General features: G+C 44.9%; 1 protein-coding gene across 1 annotated transcript in view; it reads right to left on the reverse strand.

The window, feature by feature from the left end:
* Positions 1–12665, reverse strand: part of MEI1 (meiotic double-stranded break formation protein 1) — a 69646-nt gene extending 56981 nt beyond the window's left edge. Inside the window, exons 1-8 of the mRNA XM_046646684.1 lie at positions 12495–12665; positions 9648–9771; positions 8748–8798; positions 6939–7012; positions 5250–5355; positions 4566–4769; positions 3236–3366; positions 352–466 (exon numbers count right to left, since the gene is read on the reverse strand). Of these exons, the coding sequence (XP_046502640.1) occupies positions 352–466; positions 3236–3366; positions 4566–4769; positions 5250–5355; positions 6939–7012; positions 8748–8798; positions 9648–9771; positions 12495–12665 (976 nt within the window). The remainder of the gene's footprint in view (positions 1–351; positions 467–3235; positions 3367–4565; positions 4770–5249; positions 5356–6938; positions 7013–8747; positions 8799–9647; positions 9772–12494) is intronic.
* Between the last annotated feature and the right edge of the window lie 7367 nt (positions 12666–20032).

Raw genomic sequence — 20032 nt, forward strand, 5'->3', positions numbered from 1 at the left:
CCTGGCTCATAATAAGCCTTCAGGAAACATCAATTGCCCTCGCCCTCCTAGTCCACAAGTCTTTCCACCACCCCATACTAGGTGTTTATTCATATAAATAGATGGTTAAATAAATGACAAAGATCAGTAACAAACTGCTCAAGGTCATGTAAGAAATCTGTAGCAAGAGGATTCAGACTTTACGAGGACCGCTTCCTAAAGTCTGTCATGTACAACTGAACCTGCCAACAACACATCCCTCCAGTATGCATTATCAAAGAACCCCCGACAGGACTGCTGCTGGTATGATTCGAGGGTCTCCCGTCAGAACTTTGGGGTCCTTGGAGGAGAAGATTAGAAGGAGTCCCCTACCTGGGATATCAGCATGGATGAAGGCTGAGGCATGCTTCGCTGGGGAGTGGACCAGCACCGCAGTTATACAGTGGGCACTGGCTACCTGCAGAGTCTCATCTCTAGAGAGGAGAAGCTGGAGAAACAGGCAGCAGAAGTGCCACAGTCACAGCACTGACAGGACCAGAGGGAAGTGGCCTCAGGGCAGGAGCTTAATTTGTCTCTGGGTCCCTCCTACACTACAGGGTGCCAGGCACAAGGATGGTGCTCAGGGAGAGCAGTTATGTATTATGGAAAGGAGTTTCTGTGAACAGCAGCAAATGAGAAACAGAGTAAAAGAACACAATGGCACTCAAAGAATACTAAAATCGTCACCAAGTAGGGCTCAGACCTTCACTGACAAAAGTACTTTCACAGCCCTTATCTGGTTTTGATGTTTGCCACAAGCCTGAGATATAACAAGGAAAGGTTCTACTATAAGCCTCACTTTACAGAGTGTGCAGAAAAGAGTTAACATAGCAGACTGGAGACTGTTTTCCTTAGAAAGGCCTGCCTGCAAGGTTGGCCATTGACTGGATTTGGGAAGTTAGGTTTCAGGAGAGTTCCCCCCACTCTCAGAACTGATAAGAGTGGCACACTGTGACAAACTATTTGTACACACTAAACTATTTGTACAAACAATGTAGCTTATGCTCAGCACCTGCTTTCTTTCTAGGAGTCTAGAATTTTGGTGTGTGCTAGGCAAAGGGTACCTACGTGGTGAGCCAGTGCCCCAAAAACCTTGGCAGTGAGACTCTAGTGAGGTTCTCTGGTAGGCAACATTTCACACACGGTGTCACAGTTCATTGCTGGAGGAATAAGGTGCCTCCTGTGTGACTCCACTGGGAGACTCTTGGAAGATTGTGCCTGGCTTTCCCCTGGACTTCATCCCATGTGCCTTTTTGCTTTGTATTCTTTCACTGTAATAAATCATAGCTGTGAGTATGACTATACACTGAGCCCTGTGAGTCCTCCTAGCGAATCACTGAACCTGGGGTCTTCTTGGGGAGCCTCAACACAGAGGAAGGACTTATAAAGCTCACTGAGGTTAAGTCACTTACCCTAGGCCACACAGCGAATAAGTGGCAAATCTAAGGCAGAAACCAGGTCAGTCATGTCCAAATCTAGGAGTCTTCCCACAACTGAGATGCCTCCCTCATCAAAATTTTAGATCAAGTTTCTCCTCTGCTCAAAACATTTCAGTGAATTTCCATTATACTCTGAATAACATCCAAACTCCTGCTGGACACCAGAGCTATCAGGAGTCCCTATAACATTTTCAGAAATCAAGGAAAGAGTTAACTGCTACAACAGATTTTAAATGTAGTAGAAACTGGCCTTCTGGTGGGAAAATGATGAGTAGAAGATATATTAGATGGTTAAAGAGGAAGACACAGGAGCGTGTGCCTGGTTTTGGAGCTTCCAAGGAAAAGGACCAAATCACACTCACAGCTGGTAGAGATGCATCTGAGGGCTGCAAGCTTAACCCCATCTCAGTCATGTTGACTTAAAAATGGACACATAAAAAACCTTTCTGTTAGTATGCAAAGGAGTTTCTAGATATTAACCTTTATCTTGTTCTCTTTTATATAGGAAATGACATGTATTTTAAGACACTACTGATATAAGGCAAACCATTATATTATGTACCACTAAGAAAAAAAAAAAGAGCTATAATTAAACTATGACACACCATTGGTAGTAAAATGTCTCCCAATTTCAGAGCTGTTAAAATGTGAAAAAAAAAATGTCTTAGAAAAATGATTGGGGCCAGCCCCGTGGCCCAGTGGTTAAGTTTGCGCACTCCCCTTCAGTGGCCTAAGGTTTCGCCGGTTTGGATCCTGGCACCAACATGGCACTGGTCATCAGGCCATGCTGAGGTGGTGTCCCACATGCCGCAACTAGAAGGACCCACAACTAAAAATATACAACTATGTACTGGGGGGATTTGGGGAGAAAAAGAGAAAAAAAAGGAAAAAGAAAAATTATATTTAACCATTAAGCAAAACAACGATTCTTGGTTTAAAATGTATATTCCTTATTTTGTTGAGAAAGAAACACTCCAATCTTATTTTTCCATCATAAACAAAATTAACTACAAAAAATGTATCTTTAAAAAAATCCTAAATTCTTACCATGACCTATCAGGACTTGCATGACTTTCCCTGCTTAACCTCCAGCCTCATCTTGAACCGCTTCACTTCACCTCCCGCTCACCCTCCTATCCCACCGGCCTCCATCTGTTTTTGGAACACATCAGGCACTTCCCTTCCTCTGGCCTTTACTTGCTATTCCCTCTGCCTGAAACTTTAGTGAACTTTTCTGCCCACTCTTTGTATCACTGGCTTACTCACTCATTCACTTACTTACTTACTTTATTTATTTACTTTCAGCTTCACTAAAGTATAATTGATCACTGGTTACTTTAATTCTTCAAGTGTCAGCTCAAATGTCAACCCTTCAGAGAAACCCTGCCCGATCACTCAATCTGTAGACAGCTTTCTTCATACTATCTCATCTCCTCTTTATTTCTTTTACAGCACTTATCACAATCTATAATTACTTTACTTATTCATTTACTTGTTTATTATCTGCCTTATCCCTAAAACAACTGAGGTAGCTTTGTTTCTATTACTACATGTATTTTCTATTCTCAAGCAGCCCAGATGTGAAGGGGAAGATGTGGATATAAGAGTTCATGACTGAAAAAAACCTACTTTGGGTCTTCTAACAGCATATGTTTTGGCCAGTAAGAAAATACTGTGGAAATTCCAGATAGAAAGAATGGTGGATGAGGACAAGGCTCAGGAGGTGTTCAGGTTCCCATGTTATTGAAGCTAGAGACCAGGAATCACAAGACAACTACCTTTTTGAGCACCAAAGGCAGTGAGGTCTCTCCTAGTGGCACCTCAACACTCTCATTACTTTCTGCCAGCACAGACTTCTTCATGATCATGGACACAAAGAGATCATACTTCAGCAGCTGCCTCAGCAAACCTAGAAAATGAAGAGGTTAGGAAGTGAGGCAAGAGGAGCACAGGCACCAGAGTATGCCCAACATAGCCCCTCATATATCTCCTAGAAATTTCATGCCTCCACACATATTCCTAAGTATTTTATTCTTTTTAATGCTATTGTAAATGGGATTGTCTTCTTAGTTTCTTTTTCAGACAGTTCATTGTTGGTGTATAGAAACACAACTAATTTTGTATCCTGCAACTTTACTGAATTCATTTATTAGTTTTAACAGTTTTTTGGTGGAGTTTTTAGGGTTTTCTATAAATAAGATGACGTCATCTGCAAACAGAGACTATTTTATTTCTTCCTTTATGATTTTAATGTATTTTTAATTTCTTTTTCTTGCCTAATTGTTCTAGCCAGGGCTTCTAGTACTATGTTGAATAGAATCCCGCCCTTTTCTGTGCAACCTCCATGACAGCACTTACCACACTGGACTATGAGCTCCTTCAGAATAGAGCTTGGGTTTGACCATCTTTATGACCCCAGAGCCTAGCACAGGGCCTGGCACAGAATGAATGCTTACTATGTGTAGCTGGACTGTTCATAACAGAGTTCTTGGCCAAAACTGTGAAAGTAAACTATTGTTATCCACAAAGTATGCTTTTTCCTCCAGCTTCGGCTCTGGAGCAGGCCCTCACCCAGTCACCAATCACAGTACCCATTTACTCTGTCCAAAATATAAAAGCTCCCTGCTCAGAAGCATTTGATAGATCTTGTGTACTTAGGTAATCAAGTAGCAGGAGAAGAGGCTGAAAGGGTACACTGGGGCTCCTAAGGAGCCTCAAATAACAAGCAGAGAAACCTGGAGATCACCCTGGAGGCCAGAGGGAGCCATAGATGATTTTCCAAATAGGAAACTGACAGGACGTGAGCTGTGCAGTGTGAAGATTAACTTGGCAGCAAGTACAGGATGCACCAGGGCAGGCAGTAAAGACTGGAGGCAGAAAAATTGCTGTCCCACTTTCTTTCGTCTTCTCCTTCCAAAGGAAACATTTGTAAGATGCCACACCAACTCTAGGCATCTTTTGCAATCTGTGCATCTTATCTCCCAAACCTATGGCTTCTACCCTTTGCAAAGCAGCAAACTTCCCCACCACTAGAGAGCCAATATCTCAAGTCCTCAAGCAAAATCTCAAAAGTTTTCTCTCTCTTTTCTCCCCAGTCCCATGTCTTACCCAAGCAGTTTATCTGTAGCTCCTTTGTCTGGGCACCATCCAGGGTGGAAAGGAAAAGAGGACACAGCTTCTCCCGGAAATGGCCTGAAAGCATCTCAGCTGCCATTGGTGAGGAGTACAGCTTCCCATAGAGGTAACAGACAGAAGCTTGCACCCCTTCATTAGGGTATACTAAACCTCTCAAGAGATGTTCCATCAGGTTACCTGTCCAGAGAACAATCAAGGGGCTGGGGGAACCTCACAATGTCTACTGGCTATATGAAAATCCAAACTGTTGCCCGCAGTGGGGTAGTAACTACAATCCCCCATAATAAATGATTTCTGGGCCCTTAGTAAAAAGGGAAAACCAAGGTTTAGAAATACTTATTTGCATTTTACTGAAGGAAAAATGTGCATCTATATTCCAGAATTAATTCCTCCTTCTACCCAAAAGAAAGGTTCATAGTAGGTACTTAATTAGTTTGTGTTAATGTAATGAATAGAAATTGTCCAAGACCAGAGTTGAGAAACACTTTTCAAATTGGCCAACATAGAGCACATTTTGCAGATGGGGAAAAGCCTAGAGAAGAAAAGTAATGACTTCCCAGGCGTATGGGAATGGACCCATACATTGGACCACCCAGATGGAAGTGTGATCAAAGCAGGTGAAAGGGTAGTGGCAGCTCTTTCCCAAAGGTCACTCACCATGCTCCATTACAAGCTTGTCTGCCAGAGCAGGGATGGCATCCACCAACTTGCCGAGAAGGGTCAAGGTGGACAGGCTGCCTCGCATGGAGGGCATGTTGCACAGCTGCAGAAAGTGAATACACTCTGCTCTATAAATTAGGATCAGGATAGATCTTTTACCAAAATTTATCTTGCCCTATCCACACCAAAGCCTGTATTGTGCCTGTCTCTCACCACAATCAGTAATCAGCTTCTTTAGCTAAGTGTCTGCCTCCCCTATCACACTGGGAAGCCCCTAAAGAAAGGGACTGAGTCAGATTCCTGTCAGAGTCCTCAGTACCCAGCTCAGTACATGTTTGTTAAACTGAATTAAAATTAGCATATTTTGCCTCCTATAGAGCCAGAGGGGTAAAAGTTAGGAATGTGACAAAGACAGAATTCTGGATCAGTGGGAAAAAAAAAAAAAAAAAAAATATATATATATATATATATATATATATATATATATATATACACTAGTATTATCATCATTAATTTAGCTACTATTATTGAACACTCTATTTGCCAGGCACTATGCTTGATGCTTTACAGGGAGAGTTGATATATATTTCACCTTTTCTATTGACTAGGTACAGCACCTTAAATAAGAGTCTTAACTTCCCTGGCGGGAAATAATAATAGTACCAACTTCATGGGGTTGTTGGGAGGACTGAATAAGATATTGCATGTAAAGCATGCAACACAGTGTCTAGCATATAGAAAGTGCTCAAAAGCATTAAGTGGGGGCCGGCCCTGTGGCCAAGTGATTAAGCTCGTGCGCTCCGCTTCGGCAGCCCGGGGTTTTGCCGGTTCGGATCCTGGGTGCGGACATGGCACCACTCATCAAGCCATGCTGGGGCAGCATCCCACATGCCACAACTAGAAGGACCCACAACTAAAAATACACAAGTATGTACCGGGGGGCTTTGGGGAGAAAAAGGAAAAATAAAATCTTAAAAAAAAAGTGTTAAGTGGCATCATCATAATGATAAGTACTGATGCGTATAATTATAAATTCAATCTGATATATTAATCATATGCAGAGTAATTATAATGATACAATTTAATATAATTTATAATTAAATGTTGCTCTTGATGGTGTTAAGATGAACATTTGTCTTCCCTTTGCAAAAAAATAAAAAGTGATTCTGATATTATTCCTAAATCTTAAATACAATGCAAAAGCTGCATCCTTAATTGATATCTTTGACTACATTGAAGAAAGTAGGTTAAACATAGCTACTCAGTGCTTACCGTAGATGTTGACGAAAGCAAATGCCTTCAGTACAAAATACTGTATACTATTCAAACCAAATAAAAATACTAAGCTAAGACATGGTGAACATATTTCCTAGATAAATTCAAGGAAATCTGTATTGTATTTAGGAGGATATAGAGAATGGCCATTGGATGATTATGCCAAAAAGATGGGACTTCACCACATCAAGGCAGCATTTGGGAGATTGAAAGAGGAAGGAAAGAAGCTGCAAAGAGTACTGGAGCAGGATCAGAAGACCCAGGCCCCAGCTCTAGCTCTGCCACTGACTCAATGACCTCAGGCAAGTCCCTCTGGATTTCAATCTCTCCATCTATCCAAAGAAGGGCTGGCCCAGCTCTGACATCTGAGGATTCTGAGGGGTACTCAAGAACCCACAGCTATTTACTGACCTCTTTGTGGCACTCATCCAGCAAGCAACGAACGGTCTGCTCTAACTTCAGCTGAGTTGTTAGCTGGATAAGGACTGAGCAGACAGAACAGCATTACTAATCAGAAGACAACCCCTGCCCCAGAGCTCACCTTTCATAGCCCTTCTACTCAAAGTCATTTGCTTGTGTTAATTGGTATTAGATTTGTCTACCTCCTCCAATAAACTATGTGTGCACATCCAAACCAAAGATTTCTGGCTTCTTTATTGTTTTATATCAGTGGTTCACAACTAGGCTGCACATTAGAATCACCTAGGAAGTTTTCAAAAAAATACTAATGTCCAAGTCTCATCTCAGACCAATTAAATAAGAATCTCTAGAGAAAGAGCCTAAGCAGCTGGACATTTTCAAAGTTCGCCAGAGAAGTCTAGTGTGTAGCCAAGGTTGAAAATTACCATTTTATCTTATCTCTCCTTTTTCCTTCCTCAGAATTTGTTCCTTCATATACTAGAAAACAGAATTATGAGTGAATTCCTGTACCAATAATTGCCAATAATATTATCTCTTGACCCCAAACCCACCCTTCTATACAATCATTTGTGATACTCTGCTGGTGTCTTTCAGGAGGGGTGGAGAAGAGGCTGGCTCTGAAAGTGTGGCAAAAGCTGCAAACCAGACTCAGCTGCTGCTGTGGGAAGGTTCTGCCACTTCCAGGGTAAAGAAGCATTCTAGGATAACACTCAAAAACACAGGGAGAAGGCAGGAAGCAAACAGGAAACAGTGAGGAGAGAGTAAGTCCTTTTCCCTCTAGCTTTGCAGTCTCCATCTAGTGAAGACCACCTCAGTGAAGTTCTTGAGGTGTTGAGGGTTTTGCAAGCTATGCTGGCAGCAACCAGAAGTGGATGGCTTTGGGATTATAACCCCACTAAGGAGTGGCCTTGAGGAAAACGGTGAAGGGAAATCTCCCACCCCTGCCAGTGGTCAGAACTTCAAGCGGTCCATTTGTTTGTCCACACTGTCTAAACTGAGAGATGATATTGACTTATGATCTATTACAGCTGCTGGCTGTTACAGCTGCTTACGGTGTGGCTAGATGATCATGGAGCCAGCAACAGCCAAGCATCATCCTCTCTTCAGAGGTCTGAGTTTCATATATGGGGTTCTTCCTCCAAACTTGTAAATTTTAATAATTCCAATCTCCCCTTTTGTTTCCCCAGCCCTAGAGATGGGAGCTGCTTTCTGAAATTGCTATCTCTGTGAAAACTTGGTGTTCTCTTTTTGACTTCAGTTATCTAGTTAATATTTCTTTATATTAAAGTTTTTTTCTGTTCAAATAACTTGTGTGGTTTCTTTTTCCTACTAGACCCTAACTGATACAGTTCTTGCTCTTTCTGCAAGAATCCTCTCATCCAAATGCTTGTCTTCCTTCTGCTTGAGCCCTTTATAGGTAAACCCACATACTTCCACAGCTTTAACCACCACCTATGTGCAGACAACTTACAACCAACCAATATGAATGCCATAAGAATAGAGTTTTGTACATGCCTTTGTAAGAACACTCATCGGCTCTCATTATTTACCAGCTAATCTCTCCTTCAGACTGTAAACTCTTAGAGGGCAGGGGCCACATCTTATCCATCTATGTATCCCTAGTGTCTGATACAGTACTTGGCACAGAGTAGATGCTCAAGAAAGAAATGTAGAATTAACGATTGACAACTAACTGAGTTTTCTTTATCTGTCTCTAAAATGGAAGATTTCATCAAGGTCTCAAATAACCAGGCTCACGTCCTCAGCTTCAAATGCTAGGTATACACAGCTTCATCTTACCCTCAATACAGAGGTCTGTTACACTCCCATCTTCCACATTGCATAACAGTCCTTGGAGCAGAGGGAGACAAGAGGGAGATAGTTAATAATTAAAAGAGAAACAAACTCACAAAGGCACAATGTGAATTCTAAGACTAACAGCAGCTTTAAGCAATGTCTAAGACTAACAGCAGCTTTAAGCAATGTTAACCAAACACCTAGACTTTCAATGACCCACTCTGGCTTTAAAAGGATAAAAACAGTCAGTGTGGCACAGCATAAAAACTGTGTGCTCTAGAGTCTGTAACAGACCTGGGGTAAAATTCCATTTCTGCCAGTTGTTAGCTATGACCTCCCTGAGCCTTAGGGATTATCCTCTCTCCCTTAAAGGATTGTCTTGGCAGTTAAAAGCCTGAAAAGCCTCTAGCAGAGAAAAGTACCCAAAACGAGTTAGCTCCCCTCCTCTCTGAAAGGGCTCATTCCATAGGACATTATAATTGTATTAAAAGAAGGGACATTTTAATCCATCTCATTTTACACTTGAAGAAACTAAGGCACAGAAGAGGGGAAATAACTCAATCAGGGTCATACTCAGATCAGCAGATTCTAGTCTGGAGCTTCTGATCCTGTTCAAAGACTATACAGACTGGACTCTTTGAAAGATCACACATTTCCCGTATTTATCTTCACAATTTTACTAACCTGTTAGTTGTGACAAAGGCAGTTGCCATACAATGCATCACGTATCTTATAAAGGGGACCATTTCTTCATCATCATGACAGAACAATTTGCTAATAAATTAAACTGTTACATCACAAATAGTCTAAATTATCTTTCCAAGAACATTTCTCTAAGACCCCAAAAGCAAATATACATGCTATACATGCAAAATTCATGCCAAGTTTCCCTTTTAATCTCACCGAAAAGCATGCTCATGAAGTGGATACAGACTCTTTGATCCTGAGCCACCAGCTGCACGACCGGGGAGGCGTGCCTCACGAGGGCATCTCGAAAGCAGGACAGCACATGCTTCTTGCGCACCATCTTGAGGCAGATGAAGATAAATACTCAGTAGCAGCCAAGTCTCAGCCATTCTGAACCCAAAGAATTGTAATTTTCAAATGCAATTAGAAGATGATACTGAGGGATCATCTAAATTACGGTAAGATAATACTCCCTGAAAGGAGTATGGAAAGGGGTGTGATTTACACACAGGAATCCATGTGCTCACACAGAGGATTATACATGAGCTGAGGTTCCTAATACCCTATATTTACCTAGCACTTTACTGTTCACAAATCACTCCTTCGTCTGCTGGCTCATTTAAGCCTAACCAGTTGGGGAAGGAAGCAAAATCAGGAATTATTATCACCATTTCAGGGAAGAGAAAACTGAGGCTCAGCGACTTTCCCAAGGACTCAAATCTGTCTCCAACCAGGTTTTGTCCAAGGTCAGTCAGTGCTCTTTCCACTTCAACAGTCCGGGAGAGTGACACTGGGGACCCTTCATAAGCCTTACAGAGATAGGTAAAGAAACTGCATCCTTCCAGTCAATGCAGACATAAATCTTCACACTCAATTCACCTCCCTGTACAGGAAACTGGGTAGTAGTTGTGCAAAGTGCTCAAGATAGTAGCAAAAAAGGGGTGTGCACCAAGGATAGAATAGGAAGGTGGGGACAACTGACTACATCACCCCTTCAACTGGCAGGAGCTGAAGCTAAGAGAAGTGCATTCAATAAAAGGTGAAGTTGTATCTCTTATTGCCTCTATCCTGTGCTATTCCAAGTCTCCCGTTCTCCTTCACCAACTCCTCCCACATAATACATTAAGCTAGTGACCTAAATGAGTTACTCAAAAAAATCTCAATGACTCTCTTTCCTGACAGATTAAGTCCAAGGTTCCTAGCTGGCATTCAAACTCTTCAAGAAACTGATCTTAACCTGGCTCTCTAATTGCACCTCCCTCAACTTCCAAACACTCTGATTGCCTCCCCAAAGTCATCCTTGCTGGTACCTACCTCCTGAGATAAGCTCCCCTGTCTCCTCTAGTCCAAATCCCACCCATCTTCTCAAGCCTAATTCAAATGCTTCCTCCTCTAGAAAACCCTTCCTAATTTCCATCTTTATCCCACCCAGCACTTGACCACAAATATGTCCCCTCTAAGTTCCCTGTAACGTGTTCCATTATTTTCTCCCCTACCACACTGTCTTATTCATCTCCGTATCTCTGACTCACTATCCAAGAATGGCTGCCTCAGAACTTCTGACCTCAACAATATCTCAGATGTTATCAGCTAGCCCAGTGGTTCTCAGAGTGTAGCCTGGGTTCGCTGGTTCAGATCCCGGGTGTGGACATGGCACCACTTGGCACGCCATGCTGTGGTAGGCGTCCCACATAGAAAGTAGAGGAAGATGGGCATGGATGTTAGCTCAGGGCCAGTCTTCCTCAGCAAGGAGAGGAGGACTGGCAGCAGATGTTAGCTCAGGGCTAATCTTCCTCAAAAAAAAAAAAAAAGGAATACATGAGAATCCAGCCGTCTTCTATTAGGCCAGACATTAAAGAGACTTGCAAAAATGTAAAACAAAGGCACTCCTTTCACTATCTTTTTGGTTTTGGAAAAGACAGTTATTTTTATTTTTTAAATTACTCATGCCACAGAACCATACCCTTAAAACGGTTAAAATGGTAAATTTTATGTATATTTTGCCACAATAAAAATAATTATGTTAATATGTAATGGATTTACTATTATTTTTAAATGAACATTTTAAAATTTTGTTTTCATTTCTAACACAGTAAATATCAGTGGATATAACCTACATAAGCAAAAGCTCCTTGGGGTCCTCAATACTTTTTTCTTTGGTGAAGAAGATTGGCCCCAAGCTAACTAACATCTGTGCCCATCCTCCTCTATTTTGTATGTGGGTCGCTGCCACAGCGTGGCTTGATGAGCCGTGTGTAGGTCCACACCCGGGATCCGAATCCACAAACCCCGGGCTGCAGAAGCAGTGTGCTGGAACTTAACCACTTGCCACCAGGCCAGCCCCAATACTTTCTAAAAACCTCAGAACCGCTGATCTAGCCCATCCTCCACAGCCGAAGCACAAATTCCCCTCCCAGGAATTTGAGAGATGCCTCCAAGGACAAAAAACTCACTGCAAAGGCGGCGCGTCGAGGGAACAGGCAGCCCACGTTTCAGCCAGCTCTGCCCACTAGGGGGCTCTTCCCCTTCGCCCTCCTCCCGCGTGGTTGTAACTCCCCCTCGTTCCCGCCATAGAGCCCCAGGCAGCCCCCTGCTCGGCATTTACACCCTCAGACACCTGAAGGGAAGGAGGGCCCCGCGGCCCACGGCTGCGCGCGGACTGAAATGGGAGGAAGCCAGAGAAAATGCTGGAGAAATGGAGAAGGGGCAGCGGCAGGGACGCGGGAGGGAAGGTGGGAAGCGCGCGGCAGAGTCCGGGGGTCCCGGGCCCCAGACTGAGCGCGGACGGGAAGAGGCCCCGCTGAGGCACAGAGCCAGGGGCAGGGCCTGCTTTGGAAAGGGGATACTCGGCTCGCGGCAGGGCGGCCCGCGGGGTAAACTGAGGCTGAGGGGGTTCAGTGAAGAAGGTCGCTCTGGCCGGGTGGGGAGCAGGCCTGTGGGAGGGTGGGTTTAACGAGGCGGGTGGGCCGGTGTGGTTTCGGGAAGAGGCGTCGGGGTCTAGGGAGCTGGTCTCACGGGGGGCGGCCCCGTTTGGGGAGGGAGATACCACGGCCCAGTTCGCACCGACACGCCGGGCTCCGGCAGCAGCTCCAGCGCGCAGGCCAGGCAGAGGCGTGGGGGCACGGGCAGCAGCCAGCGCGGGTCGTGCCGGTAATGGGCCCTCTCGAAGAGCAGCGCCGCCTCTTCGTCCCTCCTCAGCCGCGGAAGGCCTGCCGTCGCCTCCCTCTCAGCCATCTCTCAGCTCGCACTTCGCCGCTGCTGCACCTTTTCCCGCGCAGTTTCTGCGCAAGCGCACTTGGAAGAGCCCCCGAGCCTGAGAGCGGGAGGGTAATGCGCCTGCGCAAACGGAGGGCAACGCAGTCTCAGAAGAGCAGCGGCTGCTGAGGGCGCCTGATGGGCGCCGGGAGGCTAGAGGGCGTTCAAGTCAGTCAGAGCTGGTTAGCTCTGAGTCATCAGGAGTTGGTCTTCACCACACTGAAGGTTGAAAAAGCATTACAGGAGCCAAACCAGTGGCCTAGTGGTTAAGTTAGGTCCCGTCCTCTTTGGCGACCAGGGTTCTGATCCCAGGCACTGATCTACACCGCTTGTCAGCAGCCATGCTGTGGGGGCGACCCACATACAAAGTAGAGGAAGACCCGCACAGATGTTAGTTCAGGGCCAACCTTTCTCAAGGGAAAAAAAAAGCACTTATAAAGCAGTTATCGTTAGCCTTAAGAAAGAAAGGAAAGGAAGCATTCTGTTTCTACAATTAAAAAATTACAATCTCAGAGATTCTTATCTAAAAGCTATTAGTATTATTATTTAAAATTTACGTGACACTTTTCAAAGAATCTAAGACGTTCCCCTTAAAATATCCTCTCACAGACAGCTACACAGCACTTGAGACTTTGTGAGCACACGAGGAATGCTGAAGAAGAAAAAGTGGTTTATCATTAAATACAGCAACAATAACAACCTGTCAATCTGCAAGGATTTATTTAGCACCAAAGGGCCCAGCAATGGGTTAATGTTGAAGGAGATAAGTTCAAGAGGTGTTTTCTACGCTCAGAAGCAGTGTGACTGAGTGGAAAAATGCTTTCCATGGCAGAATAGTTTGGAAAACAATGGTTTGTTATTCCATGGAGTGTTATGAAGTAATGTTCGAGAAAAGTTAAGATGGAAAAATTCTTGTTAAAATGCTAAGTGTACAAAAGATGCAGAATTATGTATACAAGTATATAAAATAAATAAGCAAAAAACATTTATTCAACACATGTTAAATACGTTATACCAGTAATACATGTTCAATGAAGAAAATAAAAGAAAAAATATTTTTATATTTTATTCTAATCTTTTTCTATACATTGTTACAACAGCAACATACAAAGGTATGTAAACTGCTTTTCTCAGAGGAAAATATATCATGTACATCTTCCATATCATTAAATACTATTCATGTATTTTCTAAATGTCAACAAAGGATGTATTCTTTTTGACAAAATTTTGACCCAGGAGCTATGCTAGGAGCTAGAAAATTCAAAAGTGAGCAAGAGACAGTCCCTCTCCTCAAGGAACTAGAAGTCCAGTCAAGGAGACAGACAAGCAAATTATTGTAATAGAGTATGTGTGTAGTAGTTATCTGTTGCTGCATAACAAATTACCCCATATAACGGTTTGGTGACCCTCAAAGAGATATCTCCATGTCTGCTATGGACTGAATTGTACCCCCCAAATTCAGATATTGAAGCCCTAAACCCTGATGTGACTGTATTTGGAGATAGGGCCCTCAGGAAGTAATTAGATTAAATGAGGTTATAAGGGTGGGACCCTAATCCAATAGCCTTGGTGGCCTCATAAAAAGAGGATAAGAGAAAGATCTCTTGATCTCTCTCTCCAGGTCCATGCACCTAGGAAAGGCCATGTGAGAACATAGTGAGGTGACCATCTACTTGCCAGGAAGAGAGCTCTCCCCAGAAACTGAACCAGCCAGAACCTTGATCTGGGACTTCTAGCCTTCAGAAAATAAATTTCTGTTTTTTAAGCCCCCAAGTCTGTGGTGTTTTGTAATTGCAGCTAGAGCAGACTAATATAGCATCTGAATCCCCGGAACCAGTAAATGTTACCTTACTTGGAAAAAGAATCTTTGCAGTTTTAATTAAGTTAAGGATCTTGAGATGAGGAGATGGTCCTGGAGTATCCAGTGGGCCCTAAATCCAATGACAAGTGTCTTGAGAAGAGACACACAGAGTAAAGGAAGATGCAGTGTGACCACGGAGGCAGAGATTGGAGTGATGGTGCCACCAACAAAAAAATGCAGCCACCAGAAGCTGGGAGAGACAAGGACGTGATGTTCCCTAGAGCCTTTGGAGGCAGCGTAGCCCTGCTGACACCTTGACTTCAGACACTGACCTCCGGGACTATGAGAAAATAAATTTCAGTTGTCTTAAGCCACCAATTTGTGGTAATTTGTTACAGTAGCTATAGAAAACTAATATCCCCCAACATTTAGCAGCTTAAAACAACAAACATTTATAATCTCCTAGTTTCTGTGGATCAGGAATCCAAGCACGGCTTAGCTAAGTGACTCTGGCTCAAGGTCTCTCCTGGGATTTTAGTCGTCTCAAGACTCACTAGGGCTGAAGGATCTGCTTCCACACTCACTCAAATGGTGGCATGATTCAGTTCCTCAAAGGCTGTTGGATTGAAGGCCTCACTTTATTGATGGCTGCTGTCCACTGGCCTCCTCAGTTCCTTGCCACATGTGTCTTCTCATAGGACAGTTCACAACATGGAGGGCGGCTTCCCTCAGCAAGCAAGCAAGAGACAAAGAGAAGTGTGTGCCCAAGATGGAAACTAGAGTCTTTGTAACCTATTCTCAGAAGTTACATTCCATCATTTCTGCTGTATCCTATTTGTTAGAAGTGAGTCACTAGATCCAATCCATACTCAAGGAGAAGAGAATACATAAACGCATGAATACCAGGAGGTAGGGAGCATCGGGAGCCTTGTTGGAGGCTGCTTACCACAGTCTAAGTGCTATCTATAGCAGAGGTAGGCATGAATTGCTATGGGAACACCCTATGGGTAGCAATGCATAGGAAGAAAGACATCAAAACATTAAATGATGGGATTATGGATTATTTTTCCTTTTCTGAATTTTCTAAACTCTTTAATGAGCATACATGGGTTTCACAATTAATTAAAAAATAGGAAAGCTATGCCCATCGACTGATGATTGGATAAAGAAGATGTGGTATATATATACAATGGAATACTACTCAGCCATAAAAAAGACAAAATCATCCCACTTGCAACAACGTGGATGGACCTTGAGGGTATTATGTTAAGCGAACAAGCCAGACAGAGAAAAATAAACACTGTGTGATTTCACTCATATGTGGGAGATAAACTAACACACGGACAAAGAGAACAGTTTAGTGGTTACCAGGAGGAAAGGGGTTGGGGGTGGGCACAAGGGCAGAAGGGGCACATTTATATGGTGACTGACAAATAATAATGTACAGCTGAAATTTCACAATGTTAGAAACTATTATGACCTCAATAAAAAAATAGGAAAACTAAATGAAAGGGAAGAAAGGGAGGGAGAAAGGAAAGAAGGGAGGGAGGATAAAGGATAGAAAAGGAGAAAATCTGAATTAAGTTCCCAGCTCCACCACTCACTGATTTAGGCTCTGTGAATCTGTTTCCACCTGCTGAAGCTGTCTACAGAGGTATCATAAAACATACAGCCCTTTGGCTCAGAAGTTTCAGACTTGATTAAAACAGTTAGCTCCAGGATGTCCCACAGGTGGACCAGGCAAAGCAACAAGTAATCATGGTTGGCAGTGCTTGAGAATGGGGGGGAGGGGGGGTTTCCATGAAGTCTGTTTATGGGCAGCAGAATCCCAGCAGGAGAGATGCCCAGTGATCAGCTCCCTTCCTTGTGATCAAAAGGACCTGAATAATTGTGTCCAGTGCAGAGCGCCACCCCTCCCCCCAAGCAGCTGAGGCTGTTTGAATGTCCTACCTCAATCAGAATTAGCTTGGAATAGGGCAGGACAGAACCATGACAGAAACCTCAGTGAACCCTACTGTGAGGAGCTGGTGAGGGGAAGTACTTAGGAGATGACAATGGGTTGACCCACATTCCCCAAACCTTCAAAACCGTAGGGTAGAAGTGGCTTCTATCCACCAACAAAGTGTCTCAAACCCCAAGGGGGCAGGTCAGAAAACACATGCCAAAGAAATCAGAACCCCACGGAACCCAAAAAACCAATTTTATTAGAGACTTTGAGGGTGAGCAACCACTCTCATGCCTTCTCTGGTGTATTCTGAGAACTCTGTGTCTGCCACCTACTTTCTAAAGCCATGTTGGAGCAGAAAACACCTCAAATGCTTCATAAAACCAAACTTTTTGGAGGCTAGTGGATTTTGTGGGGCACAATGGGGGTTCTCAGTTTCCCCTTGACCCTGGGGGCTCTCTGTCTTGGGAAGAGCAGCCCCAGCACAGCAGTGACCTGGTGGCTGAAGTTCCCTCTCCAAAGAAGCGTGGACTCCCATGCTGTCCTTCCTTGCATGTGGGTCACCCACTTTGGGAAGCAGGGTATGATCAGGATCCCTCAGGCTCAGGTTGGGCGCTGAGTGCTGGGGATTGGCCGGGTGTGAGGACCAGGATATCTTGTCCAGAAGGGTCATGCTCAGCCTCACTACAGCAGAGTGAAGACTCCCTTTGAAGCTGGAGGCGTCTGTGGAACAGGAGCAAGCCTGCTGCCCAGGCCCTCTGCCCTCTGCAGGCTCCAGTCTTCCTCTTCTCCAGTGGGTGGGCTGCTGACATTTGAATCTGGGGGGCTTAGAGGCCTCCTGGGATGTGTGCTCCTTCTTCCAGTGGCCGTGGCCTATCCTGGAGTATGAGGTCCTCACTCTGCTGGGATCCCTCTTTGCCATCTGGGAGACCCCTGGCCTGACCATTTTCCTGCCCCTGCTATTCTCACTGGAAGGCTCTCCAGCTCTTTCTTGGCCACACCAACTCCTAGATTCTGCCGCAGGCCTTGGGTTTCTGGGAGCAGGGAGGTTGGCCCTAGGAGGAGCCTCTTCCTGGACTTTCTGTGGTTCTCTGGGGCCCCCTGGTGGCCTGACTCTCCTGGGCTTTTCAGGATGGATGGAAATGCCCACTGGCTGTGACCCGTGTGATCCACACTTCTCCAGAGCTCTGGCCTGTATAGGAAGTTTTGAGCTTTTTCTTTCTGGGGGCTGAACCCTCTGAGACCTCTCTGGGGACTTAAGGCCTGGCCTGGAATCCTGGGCCTCACAATGACTTTCCTGCTGCCCTTGGAGCTCACAGGCTGTGTATAATTTGGGGAGCCTCACCTCAGCAAGGGGCAGTGGGCGTGGTTCTAAGACATTAAAGAGCACATGGGACTCCAGGATCCGCTGCGGGAGGCCCCACTTCAGGTGCGCAATCTTTCGCCACATGAGGGACTCCAGGAGCAGTCGTTGGCTCTTCTTGAGAACTGGCCACTTGGGAAGGATTGTGAGGGCAGTAGGAGCAACCACCAGAGCTGTGGCAGCTTGAGGGGCTTGGCTACAAGAGACAGGGGAGTAGGCAGAGGGCAGGCCCAGGGGAGCAGCCAGAGATGGTGGGTTCTGGAGCCGCTGAGTCAGGCCAGAGGCCTTCCCTAGATCCACCCCTTTGTCCCTTTGTCGGCTTCTCCGGGGTTTAGGTTGGGCCTGCCGGGAGGCTGGACTGACCCTCGTTCTGTGCTTTCTGGTAGGGCCATCCTCTGGACAGCCAAATGTTCTCCCTCCCCACTGGGAAGCCAGAAGAGTTCACCCTGGTCAAGGAGAGGCTCTATCTCAGGACAGGGAGCAGAGGCCACTGCCTGGTCTTGTCCCATGGCCCCATATCTGGAGCCAATGAGAGCTGGGGACTCCTCACCCTCTGAACAGTCAACTTGGAAATTACCTTTAGCAGCATCCTTTCCTCTGACCTTGTCCTTGTTTCCTCCCCTTGGAACTTGAGGCCCACCAGCATCCTCAGCTCTGCACTTTCTCTGGCTCCCTATGTCCCAGATTTCTGCAGCATCCTCATCTCCACCCTTGTTCTGGTTTCCTTGCCCTTGTAGCTGGACCTCTCCATCAATTTTACTTCTTAACTGTCCCTGGTAATCTCCCCCAGGAGCCTGGGTCTCTGTACCATCATCACCTGTGGTCCCTCTCTTCCCTTGTATTTGAATTTCTGCACCATTCTCACCTCCAATCTGCTTCTGGTGCCTCCACTCTGATAAACAGGTCTTTCTATTAACTTTACTTTTTAACAGTGTCTGGTTCCCTCCCCTAAGGCTCTGGATCTTTCTATCATCCTCGTTTCCAAACTCTCTCTGGTTTCTCTTCTCCAATATCTGATTTTCTGCATCATTCTTTGCTGCAGTCTGCTCCCAGTTCCTCCTCCCTAGTGAATGGCTCTCTCCGATTGTACTATCTAATTGTCCCTGGTTCTCTCTCTTAGGTTTCTGGATCTCTACCCCATCCTCACCTCCAGCTTCTCTCTGGTTTCTCTTCTCTAGTGCCTGAATTTCTGTTCCATTCTCACCTCCCATCTGCTCCTGGTTCTTCCACTCTGATAAATGGGTCTTTCTTTCAATATCACTTCTTAACTGATCCTGGTTTTCTTCCCCAGGTACCCAGGTCTCGTTATCACCCTCACCTCTAGCTTCTCTCTGGTTTCTCTTCTCTGGTGCCTGAATTTCTGTTCCATTCTCACCTCCCATCTGCTCCTGGTTCTTCCACTCTGAAGCATGGGTCTTTCTATCAATATCACTTCTTAATTGACTCTGGTTTTCTTCCCCAGGTACCCAGGTCTCAGTACCATCCTCATCTCCAGCTTCTCTCTGGCTTCTCTCCTCTGGAGCTTGAATTTCTGCAACATTCTCACTTCCAACTTGCTCTTTTTTCTTCCATGCTGCTGAATGAGTTTCTCCATAAGTTTTACTTGTTAATTCTCCCCAGTTCTGTGCCTCAGATGCCTGGGTATTTGCACCATCTTTGCCTCTAATGTGTTCCTGATTCTTCCACTTTGGCGTGTGAATCTTAATCTTTGCATTAATTTCACTTCTTAATTGACCCTGGTATTCTTTCCCAAGTTCTTGGATGTCTTTACCATCTTCACCTTTAACCCCTCGCAGATTTCTCTGCCCTGGTGCCTGAATGTCTGTACCGTTCTCATCTCCAAACTGCTCCTGGCTCCTCCTCCCTGGTGGATGGGTCTCTACGTGAGTTTCACCTCTTAATTGCCCCTGGCTCTCTGCCTCAGGTACCAGGGTTTTTGTACCATCTTCATCTCCATCCTTTCTCTGGTCTCTCTTCTCTAGTGCCTGAATTTCTGCTCTATGTTCACCTTCAATCTGGTCCTGATTCCCCCAGCATGGTATCTCCAATTCTTTGTCAATTTCACTTGCTGCTGGTCTCTGGTCTTCCCACCGTGGTGCCTGGATCACTACCCAATCCTCTTTTCTTATCTCCCTGAGGTTCTTGCTTCTAGATATCTGAGTTTCCCCTACATGCTCCCCTCTTCTCAGGCCTTGGTTTCCCCACCCCACTCGAAGTTCATGTTTTAGTTGTTTCTG

The sequence above is a fragment of the Equus quagga genome, chromosome 19 (genome assembly GCF_021613505.1).
Source record: "Equus quagga isolate Etosha38 chromosome 19, UCLA_HA_Equagga_1.0, whole genome shotgun sequence".
NCBI lineage: Eukaryota > Metazoa > Chordata > Mammalia > Perissodactyla > Equidae > Equus > Equus quagga.